This window comes from Durio zibethinus, chromosome 18 (genome assembly GCF_047325235.1).
Source record: "Durio zibethinus cultivar Kanyao isolate XHJ-2024 chromosome 18, ASM4732523v1, whole genome shotgun sequence".
Taxonomy (NCBI): domain Eukaryota; kingdom Viridiplantae; phylum Streptophyta; class Magnoliopsida; order Malvales; family Malvaceae; genus Durio; species Durio zibethinus.
The window spans coordinates 13,238,583-13,263,074 of NC_143179.1; the positions used below are offsets into that span (position 1 = coordinate 13,238,583).

Genomic DNA, 24,492 nt, shown 5'->3' on the forward strand with positions numbered 1-24,492 from the left:
TTATTTGTAGGGTCAATTTCATTAGAAGAAAAGTATTTTTATGAAAATGTTGATGAGAGTGAGATTGAGGAAAAGATAACTAGTTTGGTAAATAATATTATCTTTTTTAGTTAATTCATTTTTTATATTATTAGTTTTAAATATATTATTTTATGAGATTTATTTATTTATCTTATTATTTTATTTTATAGGACTAGTGTAATTAGAGGAGAATGATAATATGGAGCTTAGTGATGATGGAATGATTTATTGTGGTCTTGAAAGATTTTTATCATGTTGGATGAAAGGATGTTCAAATAATTTAGCTTTTTATTGTGGTGATTTAAGCTTTGATGTTCATCTTGTATCGTGTATTATGTTTAAATTTAGTTTTTAACTTATGCTTGTTTGATATTTAAATTTTAGTTTACTAAGTTTTATATATTTCATAATTCCATCATCTATGGTAAGAATTTGTGAGTTTAAATTTACTATATTTTATGTATTTTATAATTCTATTATTTATGATGAGAATTTATGAGATTTTTACTAGATAAAAAAATAATATGTATTAAGTTTGAATTTGTGAGTGATTATGTTAAATTTGTTAATGCTTGTAATATATTTAGATTATAATTTATTACGTTTTTGATAAATTTAAATAGATAATAGATTGAATTCAAATTGGATCGGATCGAATTAAATTCGGATAAATAATATTCTAATGGATCGGGATCGAATTTTTCAATAATAACCTTCGAACGAAGGCGGATCAAGTATCAGATAAAAATATTGAAATATCGGATCGGAGGCGGGAAAAGCAAAAAACCGCCCCGCCCTATGCCAACTCTAGCCATAACGAAAGGTAAGCCAGGGTTTTGCAGAGAGCTTCAAACTGACAATGACGACCGTCATTCTAACCTCCGAAGAAGATCCGGCGCTCGCAGTCGTCCAGTTCACTGCCGATCTCGCTTGGGGCGATGGTGAACCTCAATTTATTTTCCTAAAATCTAATTTTTAAATCCGAATTTTGAAAATTTCATTATCTTTTTTGTTTAATTATTTTTAAAAGGTTGTGGAGCCGCAATTGAGGAGCCGCAATTGACGAGGCTCTTTATGGAAGTGCAAGAGTCTATGGTGATGGGAAGATGGTTGGATTTGGCTTCTAAAATGCTTACTTCTGCTGATTTAGTCTTTTCCAAGGTCTCTGGTAAAGGTACTATTTTTTCATTTATTTGAATAATTTTTAGGAGATTTATAAATTGAGATTAATATAATTTTCTTTGTTCATTCTGCGCTTCGATGGAGTTTGATAGATTCTTAATTCAAGTTAGTATTAATTGATTGGCAGATGATTTAGGTACTTCTTTGTTTTCGCATTGGCTTCAATTGTGTTTGGATATAAAATAAAACCAATGTTTTGAAGAATTTATAAATTAAAGATTGAACTTTTTGGAGAATAAATGGTTGGTTTTAGTTTAGAATGGAAAAATTATGTTGTAATTGGTTTGGCGGTTTTAGTCATTCCTTTAATCATTTTGAATTTTGATTTTTTGCAATGTTTTTGTAGCTAAAGCAACACCTGAAATGGATCCTTCTTACATCGTGATGTTTTGAGGCAATATATTACGTACTTTTGAAAACTCGAGTCTCTAAGAGCTAGTATTTCTGCTATTTCTTTTCCTGACAAAATAGTTGAGATCTCATTGTTCAAGCCAGCATTTTTCCTTGTGAATAAATTTTGTGTAATTAGTGTATATAGGAAAGATTGAATTGTTGTTTTGACTTAATGTAGATTTTTTTTCTTTTCCCATTTGAGTTGCAATGGCAAAATTGAAATGGATTGAGCTGATACAAATGCGATTAACATTCAGTTTATGAGGAATACCCTGGACTTAGTTAATAAGATTTCTACAATACTGCCATTGTAAATTTATAAATTTGCATTGAAGTGCTAGTTTTACAAATAATTAATTTCTTTTATTATATTTCTTCAGATCTTGAGTGTATCTTTACCGTTATCTGCAATCTTGTCTCAAAGCTTGAAAATCCACATGATGAACTTGAGGTGGCAAAACTCATATCAGCAAAAATCACTCAACAACCAAATGACAAGCCTGCAATGCGTCTAAAGATGTAACGTGCAATGATTATCCAGAATTATAGCTTATAGTATTTTCAAGGCTCTCTCTCATGTTTCTAATTTTCTCTTTCCAGCCTGTTTAATCTCTATAATTTGTTGGAGGGCCCGGATAGTAGGTTCTTTGTATACATGCAAGCCTTAAATTTGGCTTTGAATGGAAAAGTTACTGATCATATTATATCATCTTTCAAAAAGATTGATAGTGTCTTGAAAGAGTGGAATATATCAAGGATCAAAGGGACCTCTTCCTTACCATTGCACACGTACTGAAAGAAAACAAGAGGCACATAGGAACCTCAAAGAATAAATTATACCTTTACCTTTATGTGATTATACTTGTTCTGTTATATTGGTTGTACTCTTACATTCTGCAAATCCAGCTCAGGAAAGGATTCTTTCAATTATTGACCAAGTATTTGGCAACTTTCTCTGGTGAGGACTCATACATAACAAGTGAAGCTAAGGAGGAAGCTGTGCGCACTGTCATAGAATTTGTGAAGGCACCTGACATGTTTCAGGTATCTTAATATCTTACTGATGTTGCAGATCCTAGCTGGTCTGTATATATACGTTTCTTCATTTTAAGCTTATTTTATTCTAGCCATTTCCATGCTCCTCCAACAACAACCCCCTTATATTTTCTGGCTTTTTAAACTTTTTTTTATGTCATCCCTCTAGAACTTTTTAAAGATTTGGCTTGTTTGTTTCCCCCATTCTAGCATTGTTTTGCATGAGCATTTATTTTTCTGCATTTTTCTTGTTTAAGCTCAGGGTTAGTTGCTCATAGATTAATTTTTGTTGTCTTTTTGCAGAGTGATCTATTAGATATGCCTGATGTAGTGCAATTGGAGAAGGATGCTAAACATGCATTGGTCTATCAGCTTCTGAAGATATTTCTGACTCAGCAGTTGATTGCCTTTCTGGAATTTCAGGCTGCAAATTCTACCTTAATGAAAAGTTATGGTAATGTTTTGTCTTTCTTTTTAACTATTATTATGGGCTACCGCATGAGCTAAAGTCCCTCCAAATTTCAATATATTTCAATATTATTGCTCTCCATGGTTCAGGTCTTCTTCATGAAGATTGTATAACTAAGATGAGGTTGTTGTCATTGGTTGGTCTTGGCTCTAATGAATCTGGAAAAATTCCATATGCCATCATCAAGGATACTCTTAGAGTAAACTTGCTTAGCTACCTGTTCACCATGTTTGTTGCATAATTGATACAATTTCTTAGCCTACTGCAAGTTGATAGGTTGTACAAGTAATATAGTAGGAAGTATGAAACTGTCATCTCCATCGGGATTGGGTGCTATACTTAGGTACTGTTTCTACACCTATGGTATGTCTAGTCAACAGAAATTTTGTTTTCTAATTATCCTATATGAATTAAACATTACCAAATAGTAAAAATCTATGTACTACAAATTATGAAAAAGTTTAACTAACTAAAGACTAAAGCTTACTAAAAATAGAACATGCTAAAAATAGAAAGTTTCTAAAAAGAGAAAGTCTAACAACTAAGCAAAAAATTTGCTAAGGCATGAAATACAGTTTAAGCATAATTAAATTGGGAACTAAACATTAAGGCATAAAAATTTAAATGCAGGAAATTAAAGTAAAAACAGAAAATTAAACTTGCAATTAAATTAACCTAAATTCCCAAATGACCTATGCACCTATTTGCTACTCTTAACATGTATGAAATATAAAAGAACATAAAAACTGATTTTAAATAGACCTAAAATGTAACATCTAACCTATAGGAATCTACATGCAAAACAGAATCTAAATGGAAGAGAAATGGCATGCAAAAATTGAAACATGAAAATGCAAGTTAATGCTACCTATGACCTAAACTGCTTGGAAAACATGTACTAACCAAAAAGGAATTGTAAAAACTGGGTTCATGGTTTTAAAGTAGACTTGAAAATAAACTTAAAATTTGTAGGTAAACATTTTCTAAAAGTGACCAGAATTGAAGCAAAACAGTTTTGAAAATTTGGTAATGGAAGCTAACGTAAACTAATGACCTAATAAGCTAAATGCAATCAAAAGTGAAAATACCTACTTGCTACATGACAACCAATAGTACAAAATCGTAATAGGCTGCAAAATGAAGGAAAAATGCATAGGCAACATTAAGCAAAAAGAGAACAGAATGTGGATAAAATCCGGGTTGAAAGCAAAATTAAAAGTTAACCTAACCTAAGAACTTATCAACTTAAATGCTACCAAAGCTGGAAATTTTTACATAAAACTTGAAAACCAGCAGCACAAGCTTAAAATAGACTTAAAAATGGCAGAAAACATGTAACAAAAACTGCACAGATCATGAAGAAAAACTGGGCGGTAGATGCCTGAAGAGAATGTAATGTAAATGTAAGAAATAAGCATCTATGACTAAGGCATTAAATCGAGCATGTAAAGAACTTGTAAATATAAAATAAGAGCAATAAAACAAGAAATAGTAAATAAACAACTTGCAATTGTAAATAAAAGAGCATAATAAAAACTGGCAGAAAAACTAAATAGCATCAAATGTAAAGAGCAAGAATTTAAAGCACATAATGATCAAGCTCATGGAGCCCTATGATGAGACCATCACATTAGCGTCCAAGGCCATCCTTTCTAAGCTTTAAACAGCTCTAGAACAAGCAATAGTTGCTGGAAAATTAAAAGGAGCCGGAAGCTGAAAGCATAAAATAAAAACTGGCAGTAGTGAAAAGAATCTGAACTTGTATTTAACAAAGGTAATAAAAAATCAAAGTTTGAAGGTTGCAAGGAAATGTAAATAAAACAAACTACAAGAGAACTTAAAGAACAATAAAAGAACTGAGAAAATAACTAGAACAGCAAGTAAAATAGAGCTTCAATGGAGGTCTGATCGGCCAGCAAGCATGCTGCCATCAGAGCTTGGATGCTTGAAAGAAAACTTTATAGGAAAACAAAAAAAAAAACCTTCTAAAGTCAGCTGTTGGGGTCCTATTTATAAGCAATTTTGGGTTCTCCTCTAGCTGATCAATGATCCAAAATGCACAATCCCAGCCCTTCAAACAGCCAGCTCAGAGGGAAATTCTGGACTGTTGTAGAAGCTCCCAGGCCGCACCAAAATTCTGACTTGGCATTTCCAGCTCAGCTCCTTCCCATGTGATGCTTGCTTGGCTAGTCCAATGAGGTGTCTTGAGAGCTCCACAAGTGAGGTGAGTTGTCATCCTTCTAAGGCCTTCAAAGGTTGCATCTTGAGCTGTCCAAGTGGACCAAACAGCAGCTGGCAGCAAATCATGACAAGGCTGGCAGTATTCTTGGTTCAGCTGAGGTAGGTGTCATCTTCTCTCATTCATGCAGCCCATGTGAAGATTTTAGGTGGGCCAATACCTTCTTCTTGAAGTGCCATATCATCCTCTAGTTCAGCTAGTTCTCCTTCCTTTAGAATTTAAGCAAAAACTGTGACACATAGATCAAGGAAAGCCGCAGAATTTTTTTTGGTCTTTTTGTGCAACAAGCAATTGAATTTTTCCTTTGCTCTTCTTGGACATTGACTTGGCTCATAATGGCTCTCTTCATGGCTCATCAGGTGGCTTGTTCTTTGTTGAGCTTCAAAGGCAGCACCTTTGGTTGTCCAAATGAGCCAATCATTAGCCAGCAGCAAATCAGGACAGCTTGGGGTATATTTGGCCTTACTAGGGAAGTTTGCTTCTCCAAGCTTGTTGGTAGCCATGTGACTTCTCCAAGGTGTACCAAAATATTTCCCAAGAGAATGCCAAGTTATCTGCTAGCTCAACTCCACCTTAATCTTCTGAAATCCTCTCCAAACCATAACCTCAAGGGATCATGGCAGCTTGCAAATTCCAGCTAGCTCGCGTGAATAGCCTTCTCCATTCTTGGTGATCCTTATGCTATCATTTTGGCCAATAAGAGAGCATTTTAATTCCACATCATCCTGAATTTTCTAGTCCAAAATTCCTTCTAGAAGCCAACAATTATAGCAGAACAAAATTTTCAATTTAAGTCTCCTAGGTTCGGCTATCATCTAATGCACATGCTTCTATTATCTAGTCCACTAGTTGTTATTCCATCACCTCTCATCCTTTTGACTTGATCAAGGTCAAAATATGACTCCAATCAGCTCATGGTCAGCTTATATCCTATTCCAAGTCAACTTCCTAAAAGTCCATATTGTCTAGGGTGCTCTATTCATGATCTTGGTCATAAGCTAAGGTAAGCATTCTTGCACTAGCTTGATCCATACGATTTGGTTATGGGGTTCTTAGAATTATGGCATCCTTGCTCCTCCATTTTTGACCTTGATTTGCATTTTTAACTTAGTAACCTACACAAAAGACAAAGTAATCAAGCTTAGGGGAATTTGCAAGAATTTGCAAAAGATTAAGCTAAAATTAAGTCTAGAATGGTGTATGAAATAAAGCCTAGGATAATTCTATAAATATAGAATTATCACACCTCCAAACTTAATCTTTTGCTTGTCCTTAAGAAAAATCAAAATTAAGCTATTAGTTAATTCTACTTCTCATGATGAATTGATAATGCATGCATTAAGAATTGCATAATGACTATAGCTTAAGGTCAACATAAATATGTGCTAATCACAAGAATCATTGTAGATCATGCATCAATTTAATTGAAGTAGTATTGTGTGTGCATCATTCTTCACATATCGACACATATCATCTAGTTGTGAATATATAATCAAGGAATTAATAAAGCATTAGCAAAGAGCACCTATATTTTATATGTTTATCTTTCACACCTCTACTCTAATGTATAACATCACCAAATTAAGGATCCTTAGGTCTTTATAAGCTTGTAATGTTAAGCTAGGGTAAAGGTAGGATAAAAAGATATTTTAGGTTTAAATACCTTAATCATGCATTACTAATTTAGGATTGTTAGCCTTGAATTGATCAAGTATTTTGAAATGACAAAATAAAAATTTGCTAAACTTGAATTAAATTGGTTTGAACTCAAATTGAATATTTTTCTAGCTTTTTATTGAGTGAAAAATGGGTTTAAAACATAAACAACCTTTCTTCTCTTGTTTTAAAACGTTTTTGTACTTAAAAGAAAGGAAGGGATCGATCCCCTTCTTTAAGGGATTGATCATTTTTTCGGCCAGTAAGCTTTCTTGTGTGATTTTCAGGAAAACCAATTGATCTCCTCTCCGTATGGACTAATTGGTACAAGGGTTTTATTGGACCTGATCGATCCTCTCTTTGTAGGGATTGATCCATTTTTTATTCAATAGCTAAATTGATTTTGAAAACATCAAAACTGATCGATTGGTTGGGCGACAAGATCAATCGTGTAAGCTAATGGATCGATTAGGTCCTTTACTTAATCAATCGAGTTATGCTTTCACGCCATGTTCTTAGCTTTCCAATTCTTGAACCGATTGATTCCTTCTTGGTATTGGATTGATCCTTTTTGCCTAGACAATCCCAAATGGCTATTTTGTTTGAAATTTTGCATATTTTCAAAGGGGACAATGGCTACAAACGGCTGGTTCTTCATTTCTTCTTATAAATACAAGCCATACACATAAGAAAAGACAAGTGAGAAGAGTCTTCAAAGATCAAAAGCCATTCATTGTTCGTTTTCTTTAATCCAAGAGTATTTTGTTGAGTGAAAGAGTTGAAATTCATTCTTGTATTCATTTCATCTTGTTTTCACTCAAAGCATTCATTTGTACTTAAAATTGCAAATACCCAACCTTCGAAAGGTTTTTGAGTTTGTAAAAATATTCTTATTTTGTATTGTGAGTTTGTAAGCTTAAGGGAGAGGTTAACCCTTAGGTGATTTGGTTGTCTTGTAAATTTAATATTTCATTAATTTCGGGTCGGGTCGAGTCGGGTCGATTGTGGGTTTAAATATATGTAGGTTAGATTTAGGTATAAAAATAATATTTTACTATTGGGTTGGGACGGGTTTAGGTATTAAGTTTATAAAGTTGGGTTTGGTTTGGGGTTAGCAAAAACCTATCCTGACTCGACTTGTTGCCATCTTTAGTGTAGAGACTCGCACCCAACCTGCGAGGTATTGTCCGCTTTGACCCGAAAGTCTCACGATTTTGTCCTACAAAAGGTGCCTCACAAGTTTGGGATTAAATCTCTACATATATATCATTCCTTATCCATACATCCTTTTGATGTGAGATTGGGAGCGTTACAATCTCTCCACCTTTAATGCTCGATGTCTCTGTCAAGCCGAGTCCATTCACAGGATCAAGATCACACCAGACCATCGTGTAACACTTAGTAACTCCCATGGCTCCACCGTGAAGCACTTAGTGACTCCCACGACTGCGGACTGGTGACCGTTCTGATACCATTTGTAGAGACCCGCACCCAACCTGCGAGGTATTATCCACTTTGACCCGAAAGTCTAACGGTTTTGTCTTACAAAAGGCGTCTCACAAGTTTGAGATTAAATCTCTACATATATATCATTCCTTATCCACACATCCTTTTGAAGAGATATAACTGTTTTAATGAAAAGAGGTCAGGCTGCCAATATTAATTAGTTAAGTTAACCCTTTGTGTAACTTAGTTGATTTTTGTATAAATGGTCTCAAAAAGAGTTGATTAAATTCTGATATGTTGATATGATCTTGGATAGGCCATTAATTATTTTGGGGAAAAAACTAAGTGATGGAATCGAATGGAGGTAAGTAGAATCTCACACACTTTGCTTGTTTTCGAATCTCTATATATATATGTTTCTAAATGAAAGAATATTTTATTTCATTATTTTCAGTGTATGAAAATAGGAACAAGCATATGATTATTTTGTGTTTCTCTATATAAATGATGGATCATGCTTATGAATGAAATGAGAAAATGATTTATGTTTAAAGAATGATTTTATGATAGCTACGTTTTTATATCCCTGGAAAGTGGGATCATCGACACCAGAACTAGTTTTACGACCCTAGCTAACGGGTAATAGTAGTTAGCATAAGCCTTGACTAACGGGTTATAATAGTTAGCAATGATCATGAGGACTAGTTTTACGACCCTAGCTAACGGGTAATAGTAGTTAGCAAAGACATGATCATACGACCCTGGCTAACGGGTAATAGTAGTTAGCGTAAGCCTTAGCTAACGGGTTATAATAGTTAGCAATGATCATGAGAATGAAATTGTCGATACGACTAATGTCACGGGTTATAGTAGTGACCGTAGCTAACGATAAATGAATGATAATGATGATTTATGATGATTTTAATGATTGATCCATTATTTGGTTTGATTATGATATTTGAATGATAGCGTATTTTACAATGATTTATGAAGTGACATATTTTGATATTGATTTATGAATTTATGAAATATTTGACAAAACGATGATCTTAAAATGTTTTGATATTATGATTTGATGAATGTTTTGAATGATCTATATGATGTGTAAGAAAACGATGCTTGATCTGGTAAGGTGTGTTTGCCTATACTTACTGAGCTGTGGTTTGCTCATTCTTTTTTTACTTTTTCTTTACAGATGACTAAGTGATAAGTTTGGTTAGTTTTGTGTGAAGCTAGAAGATGAAATGAAAAAGATTACTTAATCGTTGGAGAAAATATTGACCAATGAGATCTTAAGAGATAGTTTTATATTTTATATGGTTTGTATTTGTATATATAAAGATGTATTATTAGTTGGATTAAAGATATGAATTTTACTTGGTAGATTGTTTTATTGAAAAATTTTAGAATGATTAAGAAAGAAGGTTTCGTATTACTTTGGGGTTTTCTTCAAGGTAATACGATCGTGTTGCGTCTTGATCTCAGGGTGTGATAAAAGTGGTATCAGAGCCAGCTTTAAACCGTTCGATTCACGTCGAGCACCTCGAGGGAGGTAGGCAGGGTGGTCGACTTCCGTGACGAGGGCGTCACGAGGTTTGGTGCGGGAGAATATCACGGACCTAAGGGGGAGTCTTGAATCTCACATCGAACATAATAGGAGGGTCATTGGAGTATAAAAGGGTTCACACCATCTCCGCCTTGTGAGGCATCTTTTGTAAGACAAAACCGTGAGGCCAGGGGGCCAGAGCGAACAATACCTCACAAGGGTGTGAATCGTGGCAAAAGGCTGATCTGAGATGCCGAAAGGGTGAATGCCCGGGTCCCGGAGCCGCGCAGGTTCAGAGCTTAAGTCTCGACCCGTGACATTTAGTCACAAAGTGCTCTATCAAAGAACAGTGGCCTTATGGTGTGAGGAATAGTGAAGCATCTAGGGTCCTTGAGCTTTGGTGGAATCTTGCTTTGAATGATGGCACTACACTTTTCACTAAGTGCCACGCTCTCGTGATCGACCAACTTACATTTTTTTAATAGAATTTCTTTCATGAATTGAGTGTAGATAGGCATCTATTCCAAGGCATCGCAAAGGGAATTTTAATATGCAACTTTTTGAATATTTCTAAAAATTTTAAGAACTGTTGAACAAAAGTTCGTTGTTGCTAGAATTTTTGGGGGAGGGATAGGTGGCCTATAGGGAACAGTACCAGATGATTGTATTGCTTGATCCTCCACCTTTTTCTTATTTTTAATTTCCTCTTCCTTGGATTCTTCCGCCACGATAGGCTCTATGGGTGCAGTTATATGGGTGGTCCTATTAGTGCCACTAGGTACTCTTTACTGCTCTTAAGGTACATCACCTTGCAATGTTTATTCTTTCCCTTCTTGGATTGACTTTGGTGTTGCTAGGAAGGGTATTTTGCAAATGGTTGTTGAGGGCACTAGCTAGCTACCCCATTTGTACCTTCGAATTTTTGATGGCGGTTGCTTGATTCTGAAGGATAACATATTACCCTTGAAGGATGTTGGCTTGATTAACTAGCATATTGTTTTTGATTTGGAGGATGGATGAGAAAATATCGTTGAAGATTTTTTTTTTTTTTGGATGAGGTGGTGGTGGTGGCTAATGTTGAGGCAAGGCATGTTGGTTGGGAGGATGTTAAGGTCTAGAAGGAACTGATGGCTATCTCTAATTGTTCTATCAAGAAAATTTTGGGTGATTTTTCCAACCGGCATTGTATGTATTGGAGTAGGGATTGTTTTGTGGCCTAGTAGGTTGAGTTATGGAATGAACAGACTCTAACCTAATGGGACACCTTTATGAGGAATGGCTATTTCGACAGACATTGCAACTAAAGAATGGGTCTTGAATGGACTAAACGGGGTAGGGGGTTTGAATGGGTGTAGGACTAGAGCTAGATCCTAATGCTTTTATTTTTTTAGCTAGACTAGCTATCTGAGCAGTAATCGTGTTAAAGGCATCTATCTAATAAACTCCCGTGGTTTTTTTAGGGTTTTGCCTTTTGGACGACCATTTTTTGTGGTTGGTTGTCATACTATAAGATCATAAGCATCTTTAATCGACTTTCCAATGAGCATTCCATCGGCAGTAGCATTAATGATCGTCCTAATGTTGCCTAAGAGTCCATTGTAAAAGATTTAGATTTTGAGCCATTAGGGTAAGCTATGGTCAAGGATCTCCTAAGCATATCCTTATATCGGTCCACGCCTCATAAAAGGTTGCTGACTCAAACTAATAAAGGTGTTGATATCATTTTGAAGCTTAGCAGTTTTGGCCGGAAGGAAAAAGTTTTGAAGGAATTTTTAAACCAAATCACTATATGTTGCAATCGATCTTGGGGACATTGAAATAAGTCAATTTTTGGCCCTATCGCGTAGAAACAGCCTAAGTCTAATGGCATCATTAGTAACACCATTATGGCGAAAAGTACTGTAACTCACTAGGTAGTTCCCTAAATGTTGTTTTGGATCCTCACTAGCTAAACCCCAAATTGAGCAAAAGTTTTGATCATTTGAATGATCGTAGGCTTGGATTGCTGGCCCTATTACACTTTGCTGAAACCCATTCACATTAGGTGCACCGTAATCTTGCAAGGTTCAATTAACTATGGGGTTGGTCATGGTATGAACAGCAATAAGATTTCCTAATCTTTCTTTCCTAATGTTTCTTAGGGTTTTCTCTATTTCAAGGTCTAAAGGAATTAGATCAAGGCTTTTAGTCCATGCATGTATCAAGCATAGAATAACAGAACATAAAAGATACAGATAGAAAGGAAGCAGATAAAAAATAAAGTAGTAAATAGAAAGAAAAATAAAAATAAAAGAAATAACCTAAAAAATATTTATAAGAAATAAGAGACTAGCTTATATTGTAGCATGTATACTACCAATATTACCTCTAAACTAAATTGTCAATCCCTGGCAATAGCGCTAAAAACTTGATATGATTTCCTAGCCTGTTGCAAGTGGATAGATCGTACAAGTAATATAATAGGAAGTATTAGAGTATAGTCTCCACAAGGATTGGGTGCTAGAGTTAAGGATAAGTACTGTTTTGACACCTACGGTATATCTAGACAACCAAAAAATTTAGTTTTCTAATTATACTACATGAAATTAAAATAAATAGCATCAAATGTGAAGAGCAAAAATTAAATGCACATAATGATCAAGCATATGGAACCCTATGGTGAGACCATCACATTAGCATCCAAGGCCATCATTTCTAAGCTTCAAAGAGCTCAAGAACAAGCAATAATTTCTGGAAAATTAAAAGGAACCGAAAGCTGGAAGCATAAAATAAAAATTGGCAATAGTGAGAAGAAGCTGAACTTGTATTTAACAAAGGTAAAAAAAAAGACTAAGTTTGAAAGTTGCAAGGAAATGTAAACTAAACTAAAAGAGAACTTGAAGAACAATAAAAGAGTTGAGAAAATAACTAGAAAAGCACATAAAATAGAGTTGCAATGGAGGTCTGATCAGCTAGCAAGCACGCTGCCATCAGACCTTGGAAGCTTGAAAGAAAACTTTAAAGGAAAATAACAAAATCCTAAGGTCAACTATTAGGGTCCTATTTATAGGCAATTTTCTAATTGATTAATGGTTCAAAATGCATAATCCCAACCCTTCAAACAGCTAGCTCAAAGGAGGAAAATTCTAGAGTGTTGTAGAAGCTCCTTGGCTATACCAAAATTATGACTTGGCATTTTCAGCTCAGCTTCGTTCCATGTGATACTTGCTTGCCTGGTCCAATAAGGTGTCTTGAGAGCTCCGCATGTAAGGTGAGTTGTCTTCCTTTTAAGTGATTGGGTCAAACTGCAATTGTACAGGTCGTACAAGTAATAATAGTGACATTTTGATTGAGATATCACATTATAGAGATTAGGTAAAGAAATTCCTAGGTTAAGTATTTGTTATCACCTTACCATTCTATAGTTGGCTCAAATCATCAAATGAATATAAAATCTAATTATGAAAATAAAAGCAAATAAAATATAAAAAATGTAAAGCTAAATAAATGAGAAAATGAACAAGACTAATAAGTGCATAAATGATATAAAATGTCAAAATCTAACAAGGAACATTATGAGAAATGAAATTGAAAATTAAGAGTTGAAGAAAAATCATACAATGCAATGAAAGAACATAATTGAAACTAGTAACTAATCTTGTAAACTGAACTTAAATAAACTATTCTAGATCTAAATGATGCAAAAACAAATGGTCAGAGCTAGAAATGAAAAGATCAATTAAGGAACTAGAAGGAAAACTGATTTGGAGAACAAAAAATGGAAGAAAATATAAGATCTAACTAAAAAAATTAAAACAGAATTTGAAATTCAATTGAAAATAAGTTGTTGAAGAGAAAAATTAAATATAGAAACCTATACTAAAAATAAACTTAAACTAAGCTAATAATAATCAACAAGTTTACTACAAAATCTAACAAAAGAATTGCATCAAATAAAAGAAAAATCAGCTCAACAAACTAGCAATTCAAATAGTGACAAAATAAAAAAAACAGAGCATATAAAAGAAATTCAATCTAAACAGCCATCAAATGCATGAAATAAATTGAAACAAAATGGAAATAAGCAAGTTAGTAAGTAATCTAAGAGATCAAAAGTTGAAAGAATCAAACAATTAGCCAATAGAAGAGAAGAGTCGCGCTTTAGCTTGGATCACAAGAATTGGATGACACTTCCAGTTTCAACCCCAAACTTGCAGCAATTAATTGTATTGATTGGGAACGAATTTGATGTTAATTTTTTAAAATGTTAAAGCTTAATGAATTACAAAACTGTGAAAAAAAATTAAAGCAAAAACAAGTATGAAATCTTTGAGTTTTAAAGAAAACATTGTAACTAGGTTAAGTGTGAAAATGCAAAAACAAAATTGAGATCAACGAGAAAACTTGAAGATTTGAGTTGGAAATGTAAAATTGCAATCAAAATCAATAGAAAAACATGGAAATTAAGAGCTATTTGGTTACTAGGAAAGTAAAATGCGATAAAGAAAAATATGAAAATTAAAGAACAAGAAGAATTAAATCCTAAGCTAAAGTTTCTCTAAAGTGGTTGACTCCACTCTTATTTATAGGCAGGTGAATGGTGAGTTGAGCTCCAAATATTCTCTATAAAATATCTGAAAATGAGTCTTATAGAGATTTATTTGCTCTTTTTTCATCCTTGTTACATGGCCGCATCTAGCTTTTTTGTTTTTTCTTTAGTTACAAGCCATTTCCTCGTGTGTTTGCCTTTTTCAAAAGTCTAAGTTGTAGCCAATATGAGCTTTCCATAATGCCATGTCATTAGTCCTATTTGATCTTCTTCAAATGACCAAAAGTTGGCCCGAACTTCTCATGGTTGCATGAACCATGCATGCACCAATTCTTGCTTCAACTTTTTTTATTTTGGTTGTTAAGAAATTCAAGTTATTTAATGAACAAATTTATCATTAAAATCACTAGAAAAATACTAGAAATAAGCTCAAAGAAAAAATCAAGAAAACTCTCTCAATAATTCAATGATACTAGTTTAGGTCATTTTCATGATTTGCCCCAAAAATCCTCAAAAAATGTATCCAAATTGATCAAAATTTTTCATTCTCTCTTTTTTACCTACACATGAGAAAAATGTGCATATGAGTATTTTTGTCACAATTTGCAAGTAACAAGTTAAAATATAAGCAAAATTGCACTATAAGTATGAAAATACTAATATTTTAAGTTTTTTCTTGTCCTCAAGCAAAACAAGATTGAGCAAGAATCTTCATATGCTCTCAATGCCTTATTCAACATGAATGCCTCATGGATTGATCAATAGATATAACTAAAGCAAAATCATGAACAAGTGTTAATGTATAAAAATCTACCTAAGTTAAGGTCATTCTTAATTATGGTTCCACAAGAAAGCAACACTTCTCATATCTCCTTGCATGAAATCTAGTAATGTTATGCAAAACATGAGACTTAAATAATAATGATCAATAAAGTGTGCTACAGTTCCATAAGTTTGCTCATCACATTTCTCTCCACTAACGTAGATAAACATATGACCAAAGATCATTTAGGATTTTCATAAGCTTGTAATGTAAGGTTAGGGTCAATGCATGGGAAAAGTCATTTAAGCTCAAGTACCCTAACAATGCCTTATTTGTCTAGGATCATTCATAATTGAGCTTCCAAGGTAACAAAAGTAAGCTTGACTAAAGAATAACCCCCCCCCAAAAAAAAAAAACTTTGATTTTGCCCATTTTTCTTTCTTTTTTTCTTTTCTTTGCTTTTTCACCACTTTATTGTTTTTTTTTTTCTTTTATTTTGTTTTGGTTTTTCTCTTTTTTTTTTCTTTTTTTGCAAGTTAGCTTGACTTTTTTTTTTTCAATTTTTTTTCCTTTCGGTTTTTTTTTCAATTTTTTCAAGTTCCACCCTTCTTCTCTAATAATGCATAGCTCACAAAATGGTGCATGAATGTCCTAATGCATATAGGGCATGGGACCAAAATTATAGGAAATATACAAATTAAAGCTATGAGCTTGTAGTGTGGTTTCAAAATAAAGAAAAGGATATTATAAGGCTTAAATGAGATGATTATGGAAGTGTTGTCCAAGGTTCACTTGAAAGGCTTAAACAATCCAAAGATGGTCTATATCATTTTCCTAATTGTGCATCCTATAGGATTTCACCCTGAAAGATGAACAAAACAAATTTTAGAATATGAAACACAACTTCAAAGATCAGTGAAAATTATATCTCATGTTAACATAATTAATCAATGGATAAAAAATGCAATTCAATGTTCAAAGTATCAACTCCCAAATGAAAATTCATACTCAAGATGTCACTAAACCTAAACATCATTTCATACTTCACACGTATTTAGTCTTTTGCTAAAGCTATATTCATTCTCAAATCTCAATCTCTACCTATCATTGGCTTTATGAAGAACTAATCAAAGAAAGCATATTAATAATTATTTTATTAGTATTTGATTGCACTAAAATATTAGTATTTTCATGCTGATTTTTAGTGTAATTTTGTTTATATTTTAGCTTGTTTCTTGTAAATTGTGGCAAAAATACTTCTAAAACGTACAATTTTTTCACATGTAAGTAAAAATGGAGAAAATGAGGAATTTTGATCAATTTGGATATATTTTTGGAGGATTTTTTGTGCAAATTGTGAAAATGGTCTAAACTAGTGTCATTGAGTTACATTAATCATTGAGGAAGTTTTCTTGATTTTTTCTTCTATAATTTTTTGAGCTTTGTTTTAGAATTTTTCTAGAGAATTTAATGATAAATTTGTTTATTAAATTACTTGAATTTTTTGGCAACCAAAATGAAAAAAGTTGAAGTAATAATTGGTGCTTAAAGAAGTAAATTAGGAGCATGCATGGTTCATGCAACCATGAGAAGTTGACGCCAACCTTTGGTTATTTGCAGAAAGTGAAATGGATTGAAGACATGACATTATGGAAGCTTTTATTGGCTATAATTTGGACTTTTGGAAGAGGTAAAACGCATGAGGATAAGGCTTCTAACCAAAGAAGGTACAAAGGAGTTAGACACAGTTGTGTACCAAGGATGAGAAAGGACCAAAGAACCCCTCATTTTCAAATATCTTGGAGAGAATTTTTAGAGCTCAACTCACCACTCCCTTACATATAAATAGGAGTAGAGTCAACCATTTTAGAGAGACTTTAGTTTAGGATTTAATTTTTCTTGTTCTTTAATTTTTGCATTTTCCTTTACTGCATTTCACTTTGCTAGTAACCAAATAGCTCTTGATTTGTTTTTCTATTAATTTTGATTGTAATTTTACATTTCTTGAAGTATTTTTTAGTATTATTTACGATTTTAGCAATTAAATTTGCAAATTTGATTGATTTCCAGCTCAAATCTTCAAGTTTTCTTGTTGATCTCAATTTTGTTTCTACATTTTCGCACTTGACCTAGTTTCTATGTTTTCCTCAAAACTTAATGATTTTGTACTTGTTTTTGTTCCAATTTTTTTTTTTCACAGTTTTGTAACTCATTAGGCTTTAACATATTAGAAAATTAGCATCAAATTTGTTCCCAATCAACATAGTTAATTCTCGCAAGTTGAGATTGAAATCTTAGAGGCAATGAAGATCAGGCGTGCAATTCAAGTTGGAGCTTGGTGCTTCTCTCATCGTGGTGAATTGTTTGATTCTTTGAACCTTTAATCTCTTAGATTTACTTGTTATTGCTTATTTTCATTTTGTTGTAATTTATTTCATGTATTTGATCGTTGTTTGGATTGAATTTCTTTTACATGCTCTATTTTTTTTTGGTTTTGTGCATTGTTTGAATTGCTAGTTTATTGAGCTGATTTTCCTTTTATTTGATGCGATTTTATTGTTAGATTTTGTATTTAACTTGTTGATGAATGATATAATAGCTTAGTTTAAGTTTATTTTCAGTATAGGCTTCTAGATCTTATTTTTCTCTTAACTTAGTGAGTTTTGGTTGAATTTCAATTCTTTTTTAGTTTTTCTTAGTTAGATCTTACATTTTTTTGCATTTTTTTCTCCAAATCAATTTTCCTTCTAGTTCCTTAATTGATTTTTTTCATTTCCATCTCATGATCACTTGTTTTTGCATTGTTTAGATCTAGAATAATTGATTAAGTTCGGTTCATAAGAGTAGTTACTAGTTTCGGTTTTGTTCTCTTGTCATTGTATTGTGTGATTTTTCTTCAACTCTTGCTTTTCAATTTCATTTCTCATAATGTTCTTGGATAGATTTATACATTTTATGTCATTCATGCACTTATTAGTCTTTTTCATTTCTTTATTTACTTAGCCCTACATTTTTTTTTTACTTTATTTGCTTTTATTTTTATAGTTAGATTTTATGTTTATTTGGTTATTTGAGTCAATTATAGAAGGGTATGGGGATAAAAGGCAATTAGTCTAGGCCTGTGCACTTGCAGTTTGACCCAATCAATTGTCATCCTTTTAAGGCCTTCAAAGGTTGCATCTTCAGCTGTCCAAGTGGACCAAACAGCAGCTGGGAGCAAATCAAGACAACAGTGGCAGCATTCTCGGTTCAGCTGAGGTAGGTGTCATCTTCTCTCATTCATGCAGCCCATGTGAAGGTTTTAGGTGGACCAATACCTCTTTCTTGAAGTGCCAAATTATCCTCCAGCTCAGCAAGTTCTCATTCCTTAAGAATTTGAGCAAAAACCGTGACATATGGAGCAAGGAAAGCAGCAAAATTTTTTATGTCTTTTTGTGCAACAAATAGCTGAATTTTTCCTTCGCTCTTCTTGTACATTGGCTTGGCTCTCTATGGCTTTCTTCAAGGCTCATCCGCTGGCTTGTTCCTTTTTCTTGAGCATTAAAGGCAGCACTTTTGGTTGTCTAAATGGACCAATCACCAGCTAGTAGCAAATCAAGAAAGCTTGGGTATATTCGGCTTTAGCTAGAGGAGGTTGCTTCTCCAACTTCTTGGTAGTTCTGTGTGTACCAATTAGCTCCTAAGAGAATTTCATGTCAATTGGTAGCTCAGTTTCACCTTAATCTTCTAGAATCCTCTTCAAATCGTGACCTTAAGGGAGTATGGTAGCTTGCAAATTCTAGCTAGCTCATGTGAATAACCTTCTTCATTCTTGGTGATTCTTGTGCTATCTTTTTGGAATCTTTGAATTTTTCAGCCTAAAATTCCTTCTAGAAGCCAACAATTACAGCAGTACAAATTCTTCAATTTAAATCCCTTAGGTTTGGCTATCATCTAATGCACGTGCTTTCATGTAGTCCACTAATTGTTACCCCATCACCCTTCATTCTTTTGACTTGATCAAGGTTAAAATATGACTCTAATGGTTAGCTCATATCCTCTTCCAACCCAACTCCTTAAAAGTCCACATTATCAAAGGTGATCCATTCATGATCTCGGTCACAAACCTAGGTAAGCATTCTTGCACCAACTTGATCCATATGTTTCATTTATAGGGTTCTTGGAATTATGGCATTCTTGCTCCATTTTTGACCTTGATTTGCATTTTTAACTTAGTAACCTACACCAAAAGGCAAAGTAATCAAGCTTAAGAGAATTGGCAACAATTTACTAAAGAATAAACTAAAATTAAGTCTAGAATGGTGAAATTGATACAATAAAGTCTAGGATAATTCTATATTTTTCATACAATAAAATTGAGAATAATTCTATAGTTTATAGAATTATCCTCAATTTTATTGTATGAATTTTAACATTCTAGATTTAATTTAAGCTTGCTTTTTAGCAATTTTTTTAAAATTCCCCTAAACTTGTTTTTTTTTGTGATTTGTGTTGGTTAATAATTTAAAGTGAATCAAGGTCATTAAGCACTAATTTGATGGATTAAGGATGCCATGAGACCCAAAAAATCAAAGTTAAGCAAAGTGGACCAAGTTAGAGCAAAGTTGAGATTAGGATTGGCAACGGGTCGAGTCGGGACATGTTTTTGCTCTCCCCTGAACCCAACCCGATTTTACAATGATAAAATCTGTACCCGACCCGAATTTTTTTATTTTTAATACTCGAAACCCGATATTACATAAATAATATCCGACTCGACCCGACCTAAAATTAATAAAATATTATTTTTTAAAATATAAAATATTATTTTTTAAATATAAACACATAAATATATAATTATATATAAATAAAAAATTAAAAAAATTAAAAAAATTAAAAAATAATTTTTAATATAGTATTGGGTCGGATCTAGTTTGCCTAAAACTCGAACTCGATCCAACCCCGATTTTTTCTTAGTAATACCCGACCCGACCAAAAACTCGATTTAAAAAAAAAAAAAAAAATCGACCCTATGAGGTCAGGTCAGGTCGGGTCGGAATCCGTCAGGCTCGGGTTGGGTTGCCAACCCTAGTTGAGACTTTATGATGCATCATAGAAAAAAGTTGATTTATGAGGGTTGACTTGGTTGACTTCTTGGTAGGATGAATTAATGGTGATCTTGAGTTCCTTGAGTAATTATTTTGACCTTGATCAAGTCAAAGAGATGATGGGTGGAGTGAAAACTAGTGGACTACATTGTACATGCACTAGGTGATAGACAAATCTAAGGGAATTAAATTTGCGTTGCTGAAATTGTAGGTTTCTAGAAGGGATCTTGGGCTGAAAAATTCAAAGATGATGTGGAATTAAAATGCTCTCTCATTGGCTAAAAAGAATGCATAAGGATCCCAAAAAAAATGAGAGAGCCTTGCATGCGAAAAAGCTGGAATTTGCAAGCTGCCAAGCTCTCTTGGATCCATGGTTTGGAAAGGATTCCAGAAGGTTGAGATGGAGCTAAGCCAGTAGCTGACTTGGCATCTTCTTGAGGTGTCATTGGTCCACCTAGGATTTGTTGCATGGCTGCCAAGAAGCTTGTAAAAGCAGCCTCCCCCGGCTACAACCGAATCTGCCCCAAGCTGTCCTGATTTGCTACTGGCTGGTGATTGGCCCATGTGTACAGCCAAAGGTGCTACCTTTGAAGTTCAAGAACGAGGACAACTCAGCTAGCACATGGACCTTTCAAGGAGTGCCATTGGATTAGCTGGACAATCATCACATGGGGAGAAGACAGCTGGCATTTCCAGCTCGGCAACTAGCACATGGGAGCTTCCAAACCAGTCCAGAATCTTCCTCCTTTGAGCTGGCTTTTTGGAGGTCTGAGATTGAGCATTTTGGACCAGCAATCAACTAGAGGAGTCCCAAAATTTCCCTATAAGACTCCAATAGCTGACCTTAGGAGTTTTTTGGTTCTTGTTTATTTTTTCTTTAAGTTTTTTCAATAAGCTTCCAAGGTATGATGGTAGCATGATTGTTGGCCCATCAGACCTCCATTGAAGCCCTATTTTCTTTGTTTTTCTAGTTACTTTTTCATCTCTTTTATTATTCTTCAAGTTTACTTTCAACTTGTTTATTTTACATTTCCCTTGGAACCTTTAAATTTTGTATTTACTTTATCTTTGTTAAATGCAATTCATTTTCATTTCTTTACTACCAGATTTTATTTTTTGTTTCTAGATTTTAATTTCCTTTATTTTTCCAGTAGCTTTTGCTTGTCATTGAGCTCATTGTAGCTTGAAAAGGATGGCCTTGAATGTTAATGTTATGGTCTCATCATAGGGCTCCAAGAGCTTGATCATTGTGTGCTTTTTATTTTCAGTTCTTTATATTCAACGCTATTTAGTTTTCTGCCAGTTTTTATTATGCACTTTTATTTACATTTTCAAGCTGTTTGTTTCCTGTTTTGATCTTTTTTTATTGCTTTTATTTTGTATTTACAAGTTTGTTACATGTTTGATTAAATGCCTTAGGCTTAGATGTGCATTTCTTGCATTTACCTTACATGTTCTTCATGCATCTTTTACCCAGATTTTTCTTAGGTTCTGTTCTGTTTTTGTTGTTTATTACCTACATGTTTTCTGCCCATTTTAAGTCTATTTTAAGCTTGTGTCATTGGTTTTCAAGTTTCGTGTAGTGATTTCCAGATTTGTTAGCATTTAGGTTGATTAGTCCTTAGGTTAGGTTAGCTTTTCTTGCTCGATTTCAACCCAGTTTTAATCTACATTCTCTTCAGTTTTTGTTCATTTTCGTCTTCGGATTTTTCCTTCAATTTCCAGTCTACTTTGATTCTGCATTTTTGCTTTTCATGTAGCAAGTAGGTATTTTCACGTTTGAATGCATTTAGCTTATTGGGTCACTAGTTTAGGTTATATTTCATCACTATTTTTGTTTACAGCCAGTTCTGGTTGCTTTTAGAAAATGCTTACCTACATGTTTTGGTTTTGTTTTCAAGTCTATTTTAAGGCCTATGAACCCAGTTTTTACAATTCCCTTAGGTCAGTTCATATTTGCTTAGCATTTTAGGCCATAGGATGCATTTAGCTTGCAATTTATATTTCGGTTTTGCATGCCATTTTATTTCCATTATTTTCGGTTTTCACATGTAGGTCACTCAAGTTATTTGCTTCATTTCAAGTATATTTTATGTTAGTACAGTTTGTTTTTATGTTAATTTACATTTCTTGCATATTAGAGTAGCATTTAGGTAAATAGGATAATTATAAAACAAAAACTTTCAGTTGATTAGATATATCGTAGGTGTAGAAATAACACTAAACCCAAAGTCTAGCACCCAATGTTTGTGGAGACGATATTCTAATACTTCCTACTTTATTACTTATACGACCTGTCAACTTGCAGTAAACTAGGAAAAACCGTATCACCTACTTACCTAAATGCTATTCTAGGTTTTTCATTGATGTATTTCTCTTGTAGATCAATGATGATGAGGTGGAATTATGGCTTGTTAAGGCAATAACTGCTAAGTTAATCAACTGTAAAATGGATCAAGTGAATCAGGGTGTGATTGTGAGGTAAGCTGTTCTCACTCTTTGTGTGATGCCTGTGTGATTCAAGTTTGTCTAATTTAATTTCTTTGTCGTCCATCAGATTAATCTAGAAGATACTTTTTTTTTTTAATTTAAAATTCAACTCTTTGTTTAACATGCAGCTGCTGTTCTGAGCGCATTTTTGGACAGCATCAATAGCAGTCTGTTTGATCAAAACTAGCAAGATGGAAGGTAAAGAATTTCAAACAATTGATGCATTATTTTTTCACTAAAGTTTCTTTTCTTTCTGTGATATGCCCCATATATGTAGCAGTTGTCAAGGAAAGGATATCTTTTGTTATTTACCCGGCCATTTATCTGTTTGAATGTTCACATTTTTGTTGATCTTGGTTGAAAATATTTCCAAGTTGTTTCTGCATTTTCTATGTTACTATCAGTAACTACTATTCGATTCATCAGATATATATATATATATATATATATATATGTCTGATTAAAGTTTGTTTGGGTAAAATAGTGTCCAAAGCAGTATGTCTTTCATTTGATTTAACTTGTGTTTGCATTTGGTGACCCGGTCTATTTCATTTACCAGGGTAATGTTGCCTGTCTCATCAGCAACATTCAAGGAAACTAGGTTGTTGAAGAAGGCTTACAGGCCACGCACGTGATGGCAATTCGTTAGTTATTCTTTTATAGCTACTTTAGCTAGCCATTTTGTTTGGAAGACCTTGTTTATCCAGCAACAAATCAGATTGAGGGTGGGGCAAAACTTTGTACTTACATATTCCCATGGTTTTCGTTGTATCCTGCAATAGATTTTGGTGTTGGATCCTAGTTGTTTCCTTACAAGTGCAGTGTAGATGCTATAAGTGGTTTAAGAAGCTCTTCATGGGTGACTCTTTGCTAGTGCCATCTGATCCTCCTCACACTGATAATTACTGTTTGTTTTTTTTTTTTTTTTGGGTACTTGAGTTTGTCATGAATCAAACTCTAATGACTAAAATAAACAAAAAAAAAATCCAAACATAATAACATGCTTGTTGGCATAATTGCAGATTCTTTATTACTAATGAGGAACCAAGGCACTGACAATCGCAGGGTTTTTTTTTTTTTTTTTTTTACTTAGTATTATTAGGCATTGAACTCCGATTTCTAAAACTAAGAACCCAAACAGTGATTATTAAAATCAAGAACTCAAACACTATCACGGGGCCGTTGGCACAATTACATTTTCTTTATCAAGCTACTAAACTCTGACTTATGCGATTTTACTCTTAAAGGCTTAAAGCTTAGAGGAGCCAGTTTAGCTTTTCTGCTGCATGTTTTAATTGGCAGTAACCTGACGACTGGAAATAGACTAACAGTTTGGAGGAAAGATATCTTCCGCCAAAGGTTTTGATATCAATGGTGGGGCTGCAAGTGACTCGAGCTATCTGTTCAAATTTGTTTAATTCCTGATGAGTCAATTTTGATCATTTAGTCAACACTTGTTTAACCTGCTCGTTATGATTATCACATCTGCTCCTCCTTTATGTTCCTAAAGATGATATTACCCTGGATTGTGGAGCTGTTGGCAACTCAACTGCTTCAGATGGTTGCTGCTGGACTGCAGACATAAACTCAAACTTTGATCTAGTAGAATCATCCCATAATAAGTCAGCAGCATATAA

The 24,492-nt window shown here is 33.6% G+C and overlaps 1 protein-coding gene across 3 annotated transcripts; it reads left to right on the forward strand.

Moving 5' to 3' along the window:
- The first annotated feature begins 792 nt into the window (after positions 1 to 792).
- On the forward strand, positions 793 to 23,734 carry LOC111299669 (uncharacterized). Of its 3 annotated transcripts, none has more exons than XM_089747646.1 (8): positions 793 to 962; positions 1,052 to 1,195; positions 1,977 to 2,151; positions 2,326 to 2,640; positions 2,935 to 3,085; positions 22,749 to 22,846; positions 22,984 to 23,053; positions 23,415 to 23,734. In XM_089747646.1, exons 1-3 carry the CDS (start codon positions 881 to 883, stop codon positions 2,117 to 2,119), a joined length of 369 nt encoding a protein of 122 aa, XP_089603772.1. In that variant the 5' UTR covers positions 793 to 880; the 3' UTR covers positions 2,120 to 2,151; positions 2,326 to 2,640; positions 2,935 to 3,085; positions 22,749 to 22,846; positions 22,984 to 23,053; positions 23,415 to 23,734. The 3 variants fall into 3 exon arrangements, with proteins under 3 accessions (XP_089603772.1, XP_089603771.1, XP_089603770.1); XM_089747645.1 differs by having other exon boundaries at positions 2,503 to 2,640; XM_089747644.1 differs by having other exon boundaries at positions 1,977 to 2,115; positions 2,503 to 2,640.
- Positions 23,735 to 24,492: the final 758 nt, after the last annotated feature.